Source organism: Oncorhynchus tshawytscha, linkage group LG30 (assembly GCF_018296145.1).
Source record: "Oncorhynchus tshawytscha isolate Ot180627B linkage group LG30, Otsh_v2.0, whole genome shotgun sequence".
Lineage (NCBI taxonomy): Eukaryota > Metazoa > Chordata > Actinopteri > Salmoniformes > Salmonidae > Oncorhynchus > Oncorhynchus tshawytscha.
In genome coordinates this window covers 17,295,569-17,307,378 of record NC_056458.1, presented here as the reverse complement: position 1 = coordinate 17,307,378, position 11,810 = coordinate 17,295,569, and the positions used below count along the sequence as shown (strand labels likewise).

The 11,810-nt window shown below is 42.3% G+C and overlaps 1 protein-coding gene across 1 annotated transcript; it reads left to right on the top strand.

Annotated features, from left to right (window-relative positions):
- Positions 1-57: 57 nt before the first annotated feature.
- Positions 58-11,410, top strand: LOC112228655 (SLAIN motif-containing protein-like). The gene is made up of 10 exons (XM_042309749.1): positions 58-1,375; positions 1,695-1,810; positions 1,908-1,995; positions 2,115-2,647; positions 2,821-2,960; positions 3,087-3,236; positions 4,788-4,919; positions 6,168-6,461; positions 6,683-6,853; positions 10,926-11,410. The coding sequence occupies exons 4-10, from the start codon at positions 2,172-2,174 to the stop codon at positions 11,228-11,230; spliced, it is 1,668 nt and encodes a 555-aa protein (XP_042165683.1). The 5' UTR covers positions 58-1,375; positions 1,695-1,810; positions 1,908-1,995; positions 2,115-2,171; the 3' UTR covers positions 11,231-11,410.
- The last annotated feature ends 400 nt before the right edge of the window (positions 11,411-11,810 follow it).

The following is an 11,810-nucleotide window of genomic DNA, read 5'->3' as shown; positions in this document are numbered from 1 at the left end:
ACACCATTCTTCCACGAGAAAGTCCATTTGGTGTTTTGTTAATGGTGGTGGAAAACTCTCAGGCACTGCTCCAGAATCTCCCATAAGCGTTGAATCGGGTTGAGACCCTTTAAACCCCCTATGCTCCTTTGAGACCTCTCTTTCAAAGTCACTGACATCTCTTTTAGACATGGTAGCCAGAATAATGGGAAACGGGGCATTTTTATACGTGACCCTAAGCATGATGGGATGTTTTAATTGCGTAATTAACTCAGAAACCCCATCTGTGTGGTTGCAACTGCTTTCAACATACTTTGAATCCCTCATTCACTCAAGTATTTCCTTTTATTTTGGTATTTACCTCTACCTAATGAATGTGATTCAATGTCATGCACATCTGCCATATTTTATTCAAGCAATAAGGCATGTAGTGCATGGAGCCTAATGTAACTGTCACATTATTTGAGCTTTACAAATCCAAGTGGTTTTGCGTAGCGGTATTGGAAATTTAAATTATATTAATTTCCACGCTAAAACTCGGGAATCCTAAGGGCGCTCGCCACTTGGGGTAGCATGCACCCTTTCAAAACTTCAGTTCAGTCTTATATTTCGGAAACAATGGCTTGTGTAGCTCAAAGTCTGCCCATGTGTAAGGCCTGCTTACATATTTTTCTTTCTAGTATTAAGTATTGTCAGTCCGTCCTATAACTCTCAAACACGGCTGTTGCTGCTTCAATTCTCGGTAAAGGCAATCCACACCAAGCCCATTATACCCCAGAATCGATTCTGATTTTACTGTTTAAGCCAATGTGTGTAAATGTGTCTTATTTTAGCTGAGATTGTAGTTCTTTAAACCTACTGACACATCTTGATTGGTTTGAGGATCCCTGTTGCCTTAAAGTGAAAATGTGCCAGATTTAATATTGTTTCTATAAGATTTCCTGCCTTCTCCACAACATCGAGACTAGAATTGAATGTATTGGGTTATAAACTGGGAACAATAAAATTATATCTGGAATTTTGAATAGATAAAAAGTTTATCTATGCAATTCAAATTAACGACCTGGGAGTGGGGAACTTGGCAGTCAGAGGGCTTAGTCTAAAGTCCCTGTTATGTTCATATGTATGCATTGTATTCCCTTGATGTATAATAAAACCATTTCCTTTGGGATAGATGCATCACACAAAAACACTGGGATAGATGCATCACACAAAAACACTGCATGCCTTCTACCAAATAATGAGTCAAGTTGTCCACAGCAGTAGTTATGAAGCCTACCGGGCGCTGCTAACAGAATAAATACATCTCAATGGAACGCCGGGGGAGTTTCCGCCGTTGGTTACCGTTATCAACAGCCAGCAAGTCAGGGAACAACATGATTGTGGTCCTTGTCTTGTGGGTGGTATGAAATAATCCCTATCGAACAAAAGCACATTTTTTTGTACATGTATCCAAGTGTCGGTATATAACGTGTAGCATGTTGGAATACGAGCATTAGCTAGCTAGAGATTAATTAAACCAGAAGTTTATATCGCTAGCAAATTTTTTTACTTTGACGTTACTGTAGCTAGGTACTGTACTAGCTAAATGTGTGGTCTAGCTAGTATTTTCAGTCTTGTAGGTGATGTTGTAGATAAGCAAGCTATATGACTAAATCAAGACGGTTAACCCCTTCTTATATCATTGACTTGGTCATTTCAAAATGTCTTGACAGGTAGTCCCAGTGGGCGGTTTTATTAGAGGTCAACACTATCGGATCTGCTACAGTACAGGCTGGCCAAGTAACGTTAGGGGTATATTATGGCCGAGGACAAGATTGATGAGTGACTGGTGTGTGATCTGACTTCTCCTGTGTGATTGCTAGCAAGTCATTAACGTTACTCATCACTTATGACTGCTGTTGTTACCAAGTCTGATCCTTTCTCAGAGGCAGCTTATCGACTCTTTAATCCACATAAGACCCTGACACTGCTTTAAAGCCATCCAAGCTGTTGAGTCTCCTGCTGCAAATCTGGGTCAGTACTGAGTGTAGTGGAGGTAACATTATTCAGTGGCTCTACATTTTGTCACTGAAATAAAAGTTTGACTTGTGTTCTGAATTTAGTGTACAATTCAGCTGCTTTTTGTTTTTCAGTCAGTGAAAAGTGAAGAACACTGGAGAATTGGAGAGCAGTTTAGGCCGGATATCGGGATGGAGCAGAACATTGCTGCACTGGAGCTGGTAGAAGTTCGAAAGTTACATGAATTAGTGCGGAGACTAGAAATTCAAAATGAATCTCTAACGGAGAGGCGAAGAAATATCAACACCAAAAACCAGGCTTTCTCTGGTGTGCTTATCAGCTGTCCCACTTCACTGGAGGAAAATCTAAATTGCTGTGATTTGCCAGACCCTGAACCATCAGAGGTCAACGGTGGGGATGGTATATCTCCACCTCCTCTTGAAAGCCCCAGAGATACACTAGTGAGGCAGGATGGACACGTATATGATGGCTGTTATACACACTTGCCCCACAGTGACATGCTGGAGGAGACACACAGGCAGGGATGCATGGGGTCAGAGGAGCTGGTGGTCAGGGACACAGAGAAGAGAGCAGAGCACTCTTCTCTGGAGCTAGTGGACCTCCTGGACCTAGAAGAGTGTTGTGAGGTGGAGAATGAAGTGAGCTGGTAGGTACCTGCACAATGTGTTGCTAAAACTCTAAACTGTATAGTGTCAAGAATTTGCAACTTCACAATTTTAGGCAAAATTTTTGTCCATGCCTTTGCAAACCACCTTTTTTAATACCTCAGTTGTTTAATTATAATTCAGTGCTTAAGTAGAATCTCTCATTAATCATTAGGTTATATGAGTCACCCAAGAAAGTGGCATCTGCTGAGAGACGTGATGAGTCCCCTATAAAGTGGTGCAGACAGGTCCTGGACAACCCCAGCCCTGAAACAGAGGTGGCATGTCGCACATTAATTAATATCCTGGACCAAAGTAAGTACTGCACAGTATATTACAATCTCTCTCACACAAATGGACACAGATTAAAAGTGGCCATAATTCTTTATCATCTTGAACATGTAACTCCTATTCATTTAATTTCCTTATTCTTTCCATTAGAGACGAGATGGAGTAGTATCTTTAGCAGTCGCTACCACAGACGTCCTGTAGCCTTCCCTGACACTGGCCATCGCTGCATGGGCTCACCTTCCCCTCGGTACCAGAGATCAACTGACAGAAGTCAACAAACCAACAAACCTAACAGCTCAGGTAGGGTGCAATCTGGAGAAAACAATTCCCAATTCGTAAAACTGTTTTCTCCCATGGGTGCCTGTACATGCATTCAGAAAGTATTCAGACCCCTTGATTTTGTACGTTACAGCCTTATTCTAAAATATATATATATTTTTTAAATTTCCCCTCATCAATCTACACATAATACTCCATAATGACAAAGCAAAAACAGCTTTTTAGGAATTTTTGCAACATATACATAAGTATTCAGACCCTTTACTTGGGAATTGCACGCCTGTATTTGGGGAGTTTCTCCCATTCTTCTCTGCAGATTCTCTCAAGCTCAGTCAGGATGGATGGGGAGCATTGCTGCACAGCTATGTTCAGGTCTCTCTAGACATGTTCGATCTGGTTCAAGTCCGGGCTCTGGCTGGGCCACTCAAGGACATTCAGAGACTTGTCCCGAAGCCAGTCCTGCGTTGTCTTGGCTGTGTGCTTAGGGTCATTATCCTGTTGGAAGGTGAACCTTCACCCCAGTCTGAGGTCCTGAGCGCTCTGGAGCAGGTTTTCATCAAGGATATCTCTGTACTTTGCTCCATTCATCTTTCCCTCGATCCTGACTAGTCTTCTAGTCGCTGCTGCTGGAAAACATCCCCACAGCATGATGCTGCCACCACCATGCTTCACCGTAGGGATGGTGCCAGGTTTCCTACAGACGGGATGCTTGGCATTCAGGCCAAATAGTTCAATCTTGGTTTCATCAGACCAGAGAATCTTGTTTCTCATGGTCTGAGAGTCCTTTAGGTTCCTTTTGGCAAACTCCAAGTGGGCTGTCATGTGCCTTTTACTGAGGAGTGGATTCTGTCTGGCCACTACCATAAAGGCCTGATTGGTAGAGTGCTGCAGAGATGATTGTCCTTCTGGAAGGTTCTCCCATCTCCACAGAGGAACTCTGGAGCTCTGTCAGAGTGACCAAGGCCCTTCTCCCCTGATCGCTCAGTTTGGCTGGGCGGCCAGCTCTAGGAAGAGTCTTGGTGGTTCCAAACTTCTTCCATTTAAGAATGATGGAGGCCACTGTGTTCTTGGGGACCTTCAATGTTTCAGAAATGTTTTGGTACCCTTCCCCAGATCTGTGCCTTGACACAATCCTGTCTCGGAGCTCTACGGACAATTCCTTTGACCTTGTGGCTTGGTTTTTGCTCTGACGCGCACTGTCAACAGTGGGACCTTATATAGACAGGTGTGTGGCTTTCCAAATCATGTCCAATCAATTGAATTTAACCACAGGTGGACTCCAATCAAGTTGTATAAACATCTCAAGGATGATCAATGGAAACAGGATGCACCTGAGCTCACTTTCGAATCTCATAGCAAAGGATCTGAATACTTATGTAAATAAGTTATTTACATTTTTCATAACTTTGCTAAAATGTCTAAAAACCTGTTTTCGCTTTGATATTATAGTGTATTGTGTGTAGATTGATGAGGAAAATCAATCTTTCCAAATGCTCTGTAACTCCAACCAACTAAAGTTCCAGATTGTCCTGGTTGTATTTACTCAGTGTCTCTATTGCCTTGGTATTTCAGATGGCAATGATGCCATTTTACCACCATCAATGGACGAGAATGAGCCGAGTTTCTCAGATGACTCCATCACCATGGGCTACAGGCTGCAGGACCTCACTGATGTCCAGATCATGGCTCGCATGCAGGAAGAGAGTGAGTATGGAAAGTTTTGATTCATATACTGAACAAAAATATAAACGCAACATGCAAAACTTTCAACGATTTTACTGAGTTACAGTTCATATGAGGAAATCAGTCAATTGAAATAAATTCATTAGCCCCATATATGGATTTACATGACTGGAAATAGAGGTATACATCTGTTGGTCACAGATACCTTAAAAAAAAAGTAGTGGCGTGGATCAGAATACCAGTCAGTATCTGGTGTGACCACCATTTGCTTCGTGCAGCGCAACACATCTCCTTCGCATAGAGTTGATCACGCTGTTGATTGTGGCATAGAGTTGATCAGGCTGTTGATTGTGGACTGCGGAATGTTGTCCCACTCCTCTTCAATTGCTGTGTGAAGTTGCTGGAGATTGGCAGGAACTGGAACATGCTGTCGTACACGTTGATCCAGAGCATCCCAAACATGCTCAATGGGTGACATGTATGGTGAGTATGCAGGCCAAGAACTGGGATATTGTCAGTTTCCGGGAATTGTGTACAGATCCTTGCGTTATGGGGCTGAGCATTATCATGCTGAAACAAGAGGTGATGGCGGTGGATGAATGGCACAACAATGGGCCTCAGGATCTCGCCACAGTATCTCTGTGCATTCAAATTTGCAACAATAAAATGCAATTTTGTTCGTTGTCCGTAGCTTATGCCTGCCCGTACCATAACCCCACCGCCACCATGGGTCACTCTGTCCACAACAATGACATCAGTAAACTGCTCGCCCACACATGGTCTGCTGTTGTGAGGCTGGTTGGAAGTACTGCCAAAATCTCTAAAACAATGTTGGAGGCGGTTTATGGTAAAGAAATTAACACTAAGTTATCTGGCAACAGCTCTGGTGGACATTTTTGCAGTCAGCATGCCAATTGCACGCTCCCTCAACTTGAGGCATCTGTGGCATTGTGTTGAGTGACAAAACTGCACATTTTAGAGTGGCCTTCTGTCCCCAGCACAAGGTGCACCTGTGTAGTGATCATGCTGTTTAATCAGCTTCTTGATATGCCACACCTTTCAGGTGGGTGGATTATCTTGGCAAAGGAGAAAACACATTTGTGCATAACATTTGAGAGAAATAATAGTTTTGCGCTTATGGAACATTTCTGTGAAATTTTATTTCAGCTCACTTTACATGTTGCGTTTATATTTTTGTTCAGTGTAAATACTATGCATATCTACTTTACTTGTGGACAGGGTGTTTGACAGTGTTTTCCTTGTCCCAAGGTTTACGACAGGACTATGCCTCCATCCCTGCTGCCCCCACACCGTTCAGGGGTCCTGGTGCATCCATGCTGTCACCTTCTAATTATAGCTACAGTGATCTGGAGTTCGACAAGTATAGCCTGGAGGACACAGTCGCATACACACCGCCTCCCAGCCAGCTGCCCCACTACCGCCGTTCCCCATTGGGCCAGTCACTCAGAGCCATAGCCCAGCCTGGTTACAGCAGCCTGCTGCCAAGGCCTCCCAGTCAAGTGACCACTCAATCTAAGCTGTTTAAGATTGCAAAGAGCAGAGGTAAAAAGAGCACCTATAACAGGCAACATGGAAAATCCCTTTTGACACACAAATATACACATTGACTTTTACATTATTATTTTTTACATATCGACAGCACTCTTTAAAGTGGTGTGATGTCACATAGAACATTCTTTACTCCTATCAGTTTATCATAATCTGCTATGTGTGTTTCACCCGATTGTATGTGAAATGGGAGATAACCCAGAATGTTGTTGTAGAGGGTCTGAGAAGCAGCATGTCCAACCAGGATTCACCTCCTCGCACCAGCCTTCGCTCTCTCCAGGCAGTCAGGAACAGCCGCAACCTGGAGGCCAACGGCCAGCTCCTTACAGACCACCCCACCTCCCGCCTCACCTACCCTGTAGCAGGTTCAACCAGATCTCCACCAGGTGGGTTGGCATTTAAGTAGGGATAAGATATGACTAAACCTTGCCCGCCACCATGTACAGTTGAAGTAGTACAAACACTTAGGTTGGAGTCATTAAAACGTGTTTTTCAACCACTCCACAAATTTCTTGTTAACAAACTATAGTTTTGGCAAGTCGGTTAGGACATCTACTTTGTGCATGACGCAAGTCATTTTTCCAACAATTGGAAACACTGTATCACAATTCCAGTGGGTCAGAAGTTTACATACACTAAGTTGACTGCCTTTAAACAGCTTGGAAAATTCCAGAAAACAATGTCATGGCTTTAGAAGCTTCTGATAGGAAAATTGACATAATTTGAGTCAATTGGAGGTGTACCTGTGGATGTATTTCAAGGCCTACCTTCAAACTCAGTGCCTCTTTGCTTGACATCATGGGAAAATCTAAAGAAATCAGCCAAGACCTCAGGAAAAACATTATAGACCTCCACAACTCTGGTTCATCCTTGGGAGCAATTTCCAAACGCCTGAAGATACCACGTCCATCTGTACAAACAATAGTATGCAAGCATAAACACCATGGGACCACGTAGCCGTCATACCGCTCAGGAAGGAGACGCTTTCTGTCTCCCAGAGATTAACGTACTTTGGTGTGAAAAGTGCGAATCAATCCCAGAACAACAGCAAAGGACCTTGTGAAGATGCTGGAGGAAACAGGTACAAAAGTATCTATATCCACAGTAAAATGAGTCCTATATCAACACAACCTGAAAGGCCGCTCAGCAAGGAAGAAGCCACTGCTCCAAAACTGCCATAAAAAAGCCAGACTACGACTTCAACTCTATTTACTATATGGAGACAGAAACATAAACATTTTACCTTATCATAAATAGACATAATTACAAATGATTAAATCCTTGCAATATACATTTTTAAAAACAATTTAGTTACAAATGTAACTTTAATTAAATGAGTTGACTCTTCACATGGGATGATTTCACTGAACAACAAAAGAAAGGGAATATTGAATGATCCTCATTGATCCATCGCATCTCCCAAAAACATTTTCAACATACATCTGTAAAATGAGGCCTCATCTTCACTGTCACTTTCCAACCTTGTTGAGGATGGCTCGTTGTCAGGCTCAAAATGCCTCAAATTTGCCCGGATGGCCACCAGTTTTTCAACCCTTGTATTGGTCAGCCTGTTGCGTGTTTTGGTGTGTGTGTTCCTTAACAAGGACAAGTTGCGTTCTGAGGCGGCTGGTGTTGGTGGGATTTGGAGGATAATGGAGGCAACAGGGGAAAGAGCCTCAGATCCACAAAGTCCCTTCCACCAGGTGTCTGATGAGATGTAACAGACTTCGGGCAGAAGTCTTTAAGCTTTTTGATGTATTTCAGAATTGCAGTTTCCTCTGCTTGGAGCACCACTGAAGTGGGCAGGGCTGTACAGATGTCTTCTCTTACATCTGCAAGCAAAGTCTGAACATCAGACAGGGTGGCATTGTCTCCCACAATCTGTGCAATGGCTACTGCTATATGTTCTAGGAGTTTCAGGCTGCTTTACCACTCTCTCCCAAAATACATCATCAAGGAGGATCCTCTTGATGGGGCTGTCCATATCGGCAGACTGTGATATGGCCATTTCTTGGAGAGACTCCTTCCCCTCCAGGAGACTGTCAAACATGATGAACCACCCCAACAGGTGTTGCAGGGCAGCTTCAATGTGGTGCTCTTATTCTTCTCACTTTGCTTGGTGAGGTAGATTGCTGATAATAGCTAACCATTTCATTGGTTCTCTTGTAGAGTGTATTCATTGTTTTCAGTGCCATGATGTCCTTGAGGAACATATTCAATGCATGAGCAGCACAGCCAATGGGTGTGATGTGAGGGTAGGACTCTTCCGCTTTAGACCAAGCAGCCTTCATGTTCACAGCATTGTCTGTCACCAGTGAAAATAACTTCTGTGGTCCAAGGTCATTGATGACTGCCTTCAGCTCATCTGCAATGTAGAGACCGGTGTGTCTGTAGTCCCTTGTGTCTGTGCTCTTGTAGAATACTGGTTGAGGGGTGGAGATGATGTAGTTAATTATTCCTTGGCCACGAACATTCGACCACCCATCAGAGATGATTGCAATACAGTCTGCTTTCTCTATGATTTGCTTGACCTTCACTTGAACTCTGTTGAACTCTGCATCCAGCAAATTAGTAGATAAAGCATGTCTGGTTGGAGGGGTGTATGCTGGGCGAAGAACATTCAGAAATCTCTTCCAATACACATTGCCTGTGAGCATCAGAGGTGAACCAGTTGCATACACAGCTCGAGCAAGACATTCATCAGCATTTCTCTGACTACGTTCCTCCATTGAGTCAAAAAAACTCTGATTCCAGGAGGACCATGAGCTGTTGCTATCGATAAGGTGTCTGATTCATAAATTTCACCTCAAATAGAAGTAGGGGGACTTTTGTCAGAGGGTGCTTGTTGTGAGCACTGAGGGAACTTTATGCACTTGGCCAGATGGTTATGCATCTTTGTTGCATTCTTCACATATGATTTGGCTCAGTATTTGCAAATGTACACAGCTTTCCCTTCTACATTAGCTGCAGTGAAATGTCACCACACATAAGATAGTGCCCATGGCATTTTCCTGTGAGAAAAAAATGAGTAAAAAAAACAAACAAATACAATTCCATGTACAGATAGATAGTTAAGCAGTTAGATTAAACAACTCCTTTGTAAGATACATGTTTTAAAATAAAACATGTATGGAAACAGGTGAATTAACACTCCTCAAAAGGGCTCAAGCAAGCTAAAACCCACATGGTAGCAAAAACTAACTAGCAGAAATTAACAAGTTAGAAATTATTTAAACACATTTTGCTGTAGGCTACTATTTACTAGTTAACAAAATAATCATGTATGTCATATAAAATATATTCACCCCACCCAGTATTGTAATCAAAAACATGTAGTCCTTGGCTCAGACAGTGTAGTAGTGTGGACTCAATAGCATCTCATTAGTGAGCAAGATCTTGAAGATCAGCTGTACATGTGATGGAAGAATGCACTGTGCATGCAGAGGGTTGCAATTCCATTGAATTGGGGATAGTTTAACCAAAATATGCCACAAGACCTAGAATTGCCTTTTGTGTGTCCCACAAAAAAGGTTCACTGTAATAAGCAAACTTTTTTGATGAATTTAAGAAAAATTCCCCAAATTCCCGGTCTTAACTTGCCATGGAAAATTTCTGGAAATTTCCCGAAAAGTTTCCGACGCTTTGCAACCCTAATCCTGAGGAGTGGCTTCCATCTGGCCACTCTACGATAAAGGTCTGATTGGTGGAGTGCTGCAGAGATGGTTGTCCTTCTGGAAGGTTCTCCCATCTCCACAGAGGAGTCAGTTTTACTCCTGGCTCAGAGTTTGTCTGAGCAGTGTCTAGCCTTTTACTGCAGTGGGCTTAATCAGGGTCACAGAGTGATTCTTGGTAGTCTTAAACAGATCTATTTTGAAACAAAAGTATTACAACTCACACACATGGTTACGGTCTTAAAAAAAGAAGACACCTGTACCATGACATTTATAGTTTAATTCAAATAAAAAAATTATTGGTCACATACACGTGTTTAGCAGATGTTATTGTGGGTGTAGCGAAATGCTTGTGTATTCAATGTGGAGTTTGCATCCCAATATTTCACTTTATATACATCACAGAAGACTGAAATATAACAAAACTGTTTGACATAGAAACACCGGATTTTCGTCAGTTAAAAAAAAAACTTTTAACGATGAAATTGTGAAAAATATGAACATTCCACCCAAGAGGCCAAACAAGGCACTTTTGGTCATTGACTGCAGGATAGGGCTACCATCATCCTTAAACTAACTGACCTGGGAGTTTTTTTTGTCTTAAAACAGGTTTTAACAGGATTCCTAGGAACTATCCTGTGATGCTTTGTGGATACGGGTTCAGATCTCAACCCAATCAAACACTTTTATAGAAGATTCTGGAGCTGCCTTTTTTTTTTTTACTTGGCTTATTTCAGACAAGACATGTTTAGTCCATAACATTTCCAAACTTGTGATTGCCTCCTAGGTGAGTCTTCAGTCAGGCTTAGGAGTGGTGGCCGATCTTCATCCGTTTCTGCCAAAACCTTGAACTCCAGTGACCCCCCTGCAACTGGAGCAGCACGGCAGTCCCTGAGAGAATCATTTCAGGCCTTGTCTATTAGAGGGCTGCCGAGAGCCCAGTCCCTCATCCCCTCTGGTTTGAGGATCCCCTGTCCCAGTAAGGACTTTTCAGTTGGAGGGTACCTATCAAGTCATGTCTATGCCTCCCCTGAGAGGTCGACTACCATGGCTTGGGGCAGACTGGGGCAGCCTGCCAATACCCATAGGTAAAAAGGTATACTCAATGTTTCTCAGTAATTCCTCAGTAATCTGTAACATACTCTCACTCAAAATAACTCCACTTAATGTATTAAAGCACATTAAACAGTAGGTTTGGTTTCTGTGAATTTGAATTTAATTATTGTTTTCTTCTGCCAATCATGCAGTGCTGGTTTATTTTGTGTGGCTTCACAATCCCTTCCACTGCAATTGGACACCTTATCCATAATTTCTCATCTTAAATGCAAGGTGCTGCTCAATGCTAAAATCCAAATGATCACCAATGAAATTAATTTTAATTTGATTCATATTTGGGAATTGACACACAAATTCACATACTTAGAACTGATACAGTATATCATTATTACATTGTCACTGTAGAGTATCTCACAGGGCTTGGTTGTAAACACCATCTAATTCTGCATACTAAAAGTTATACCACAACATGTTTCAGTTGAAACTATCATAATTTAACACTGAGGACAGTTACAGTATTGAGCCCTATTTAGTTTTTGTTGCAAATTGATCAGTTCTGGTATACACTACTGTGCCACCTTTTAGTTAGTGCATCCAGACACATTCATTTAATGTT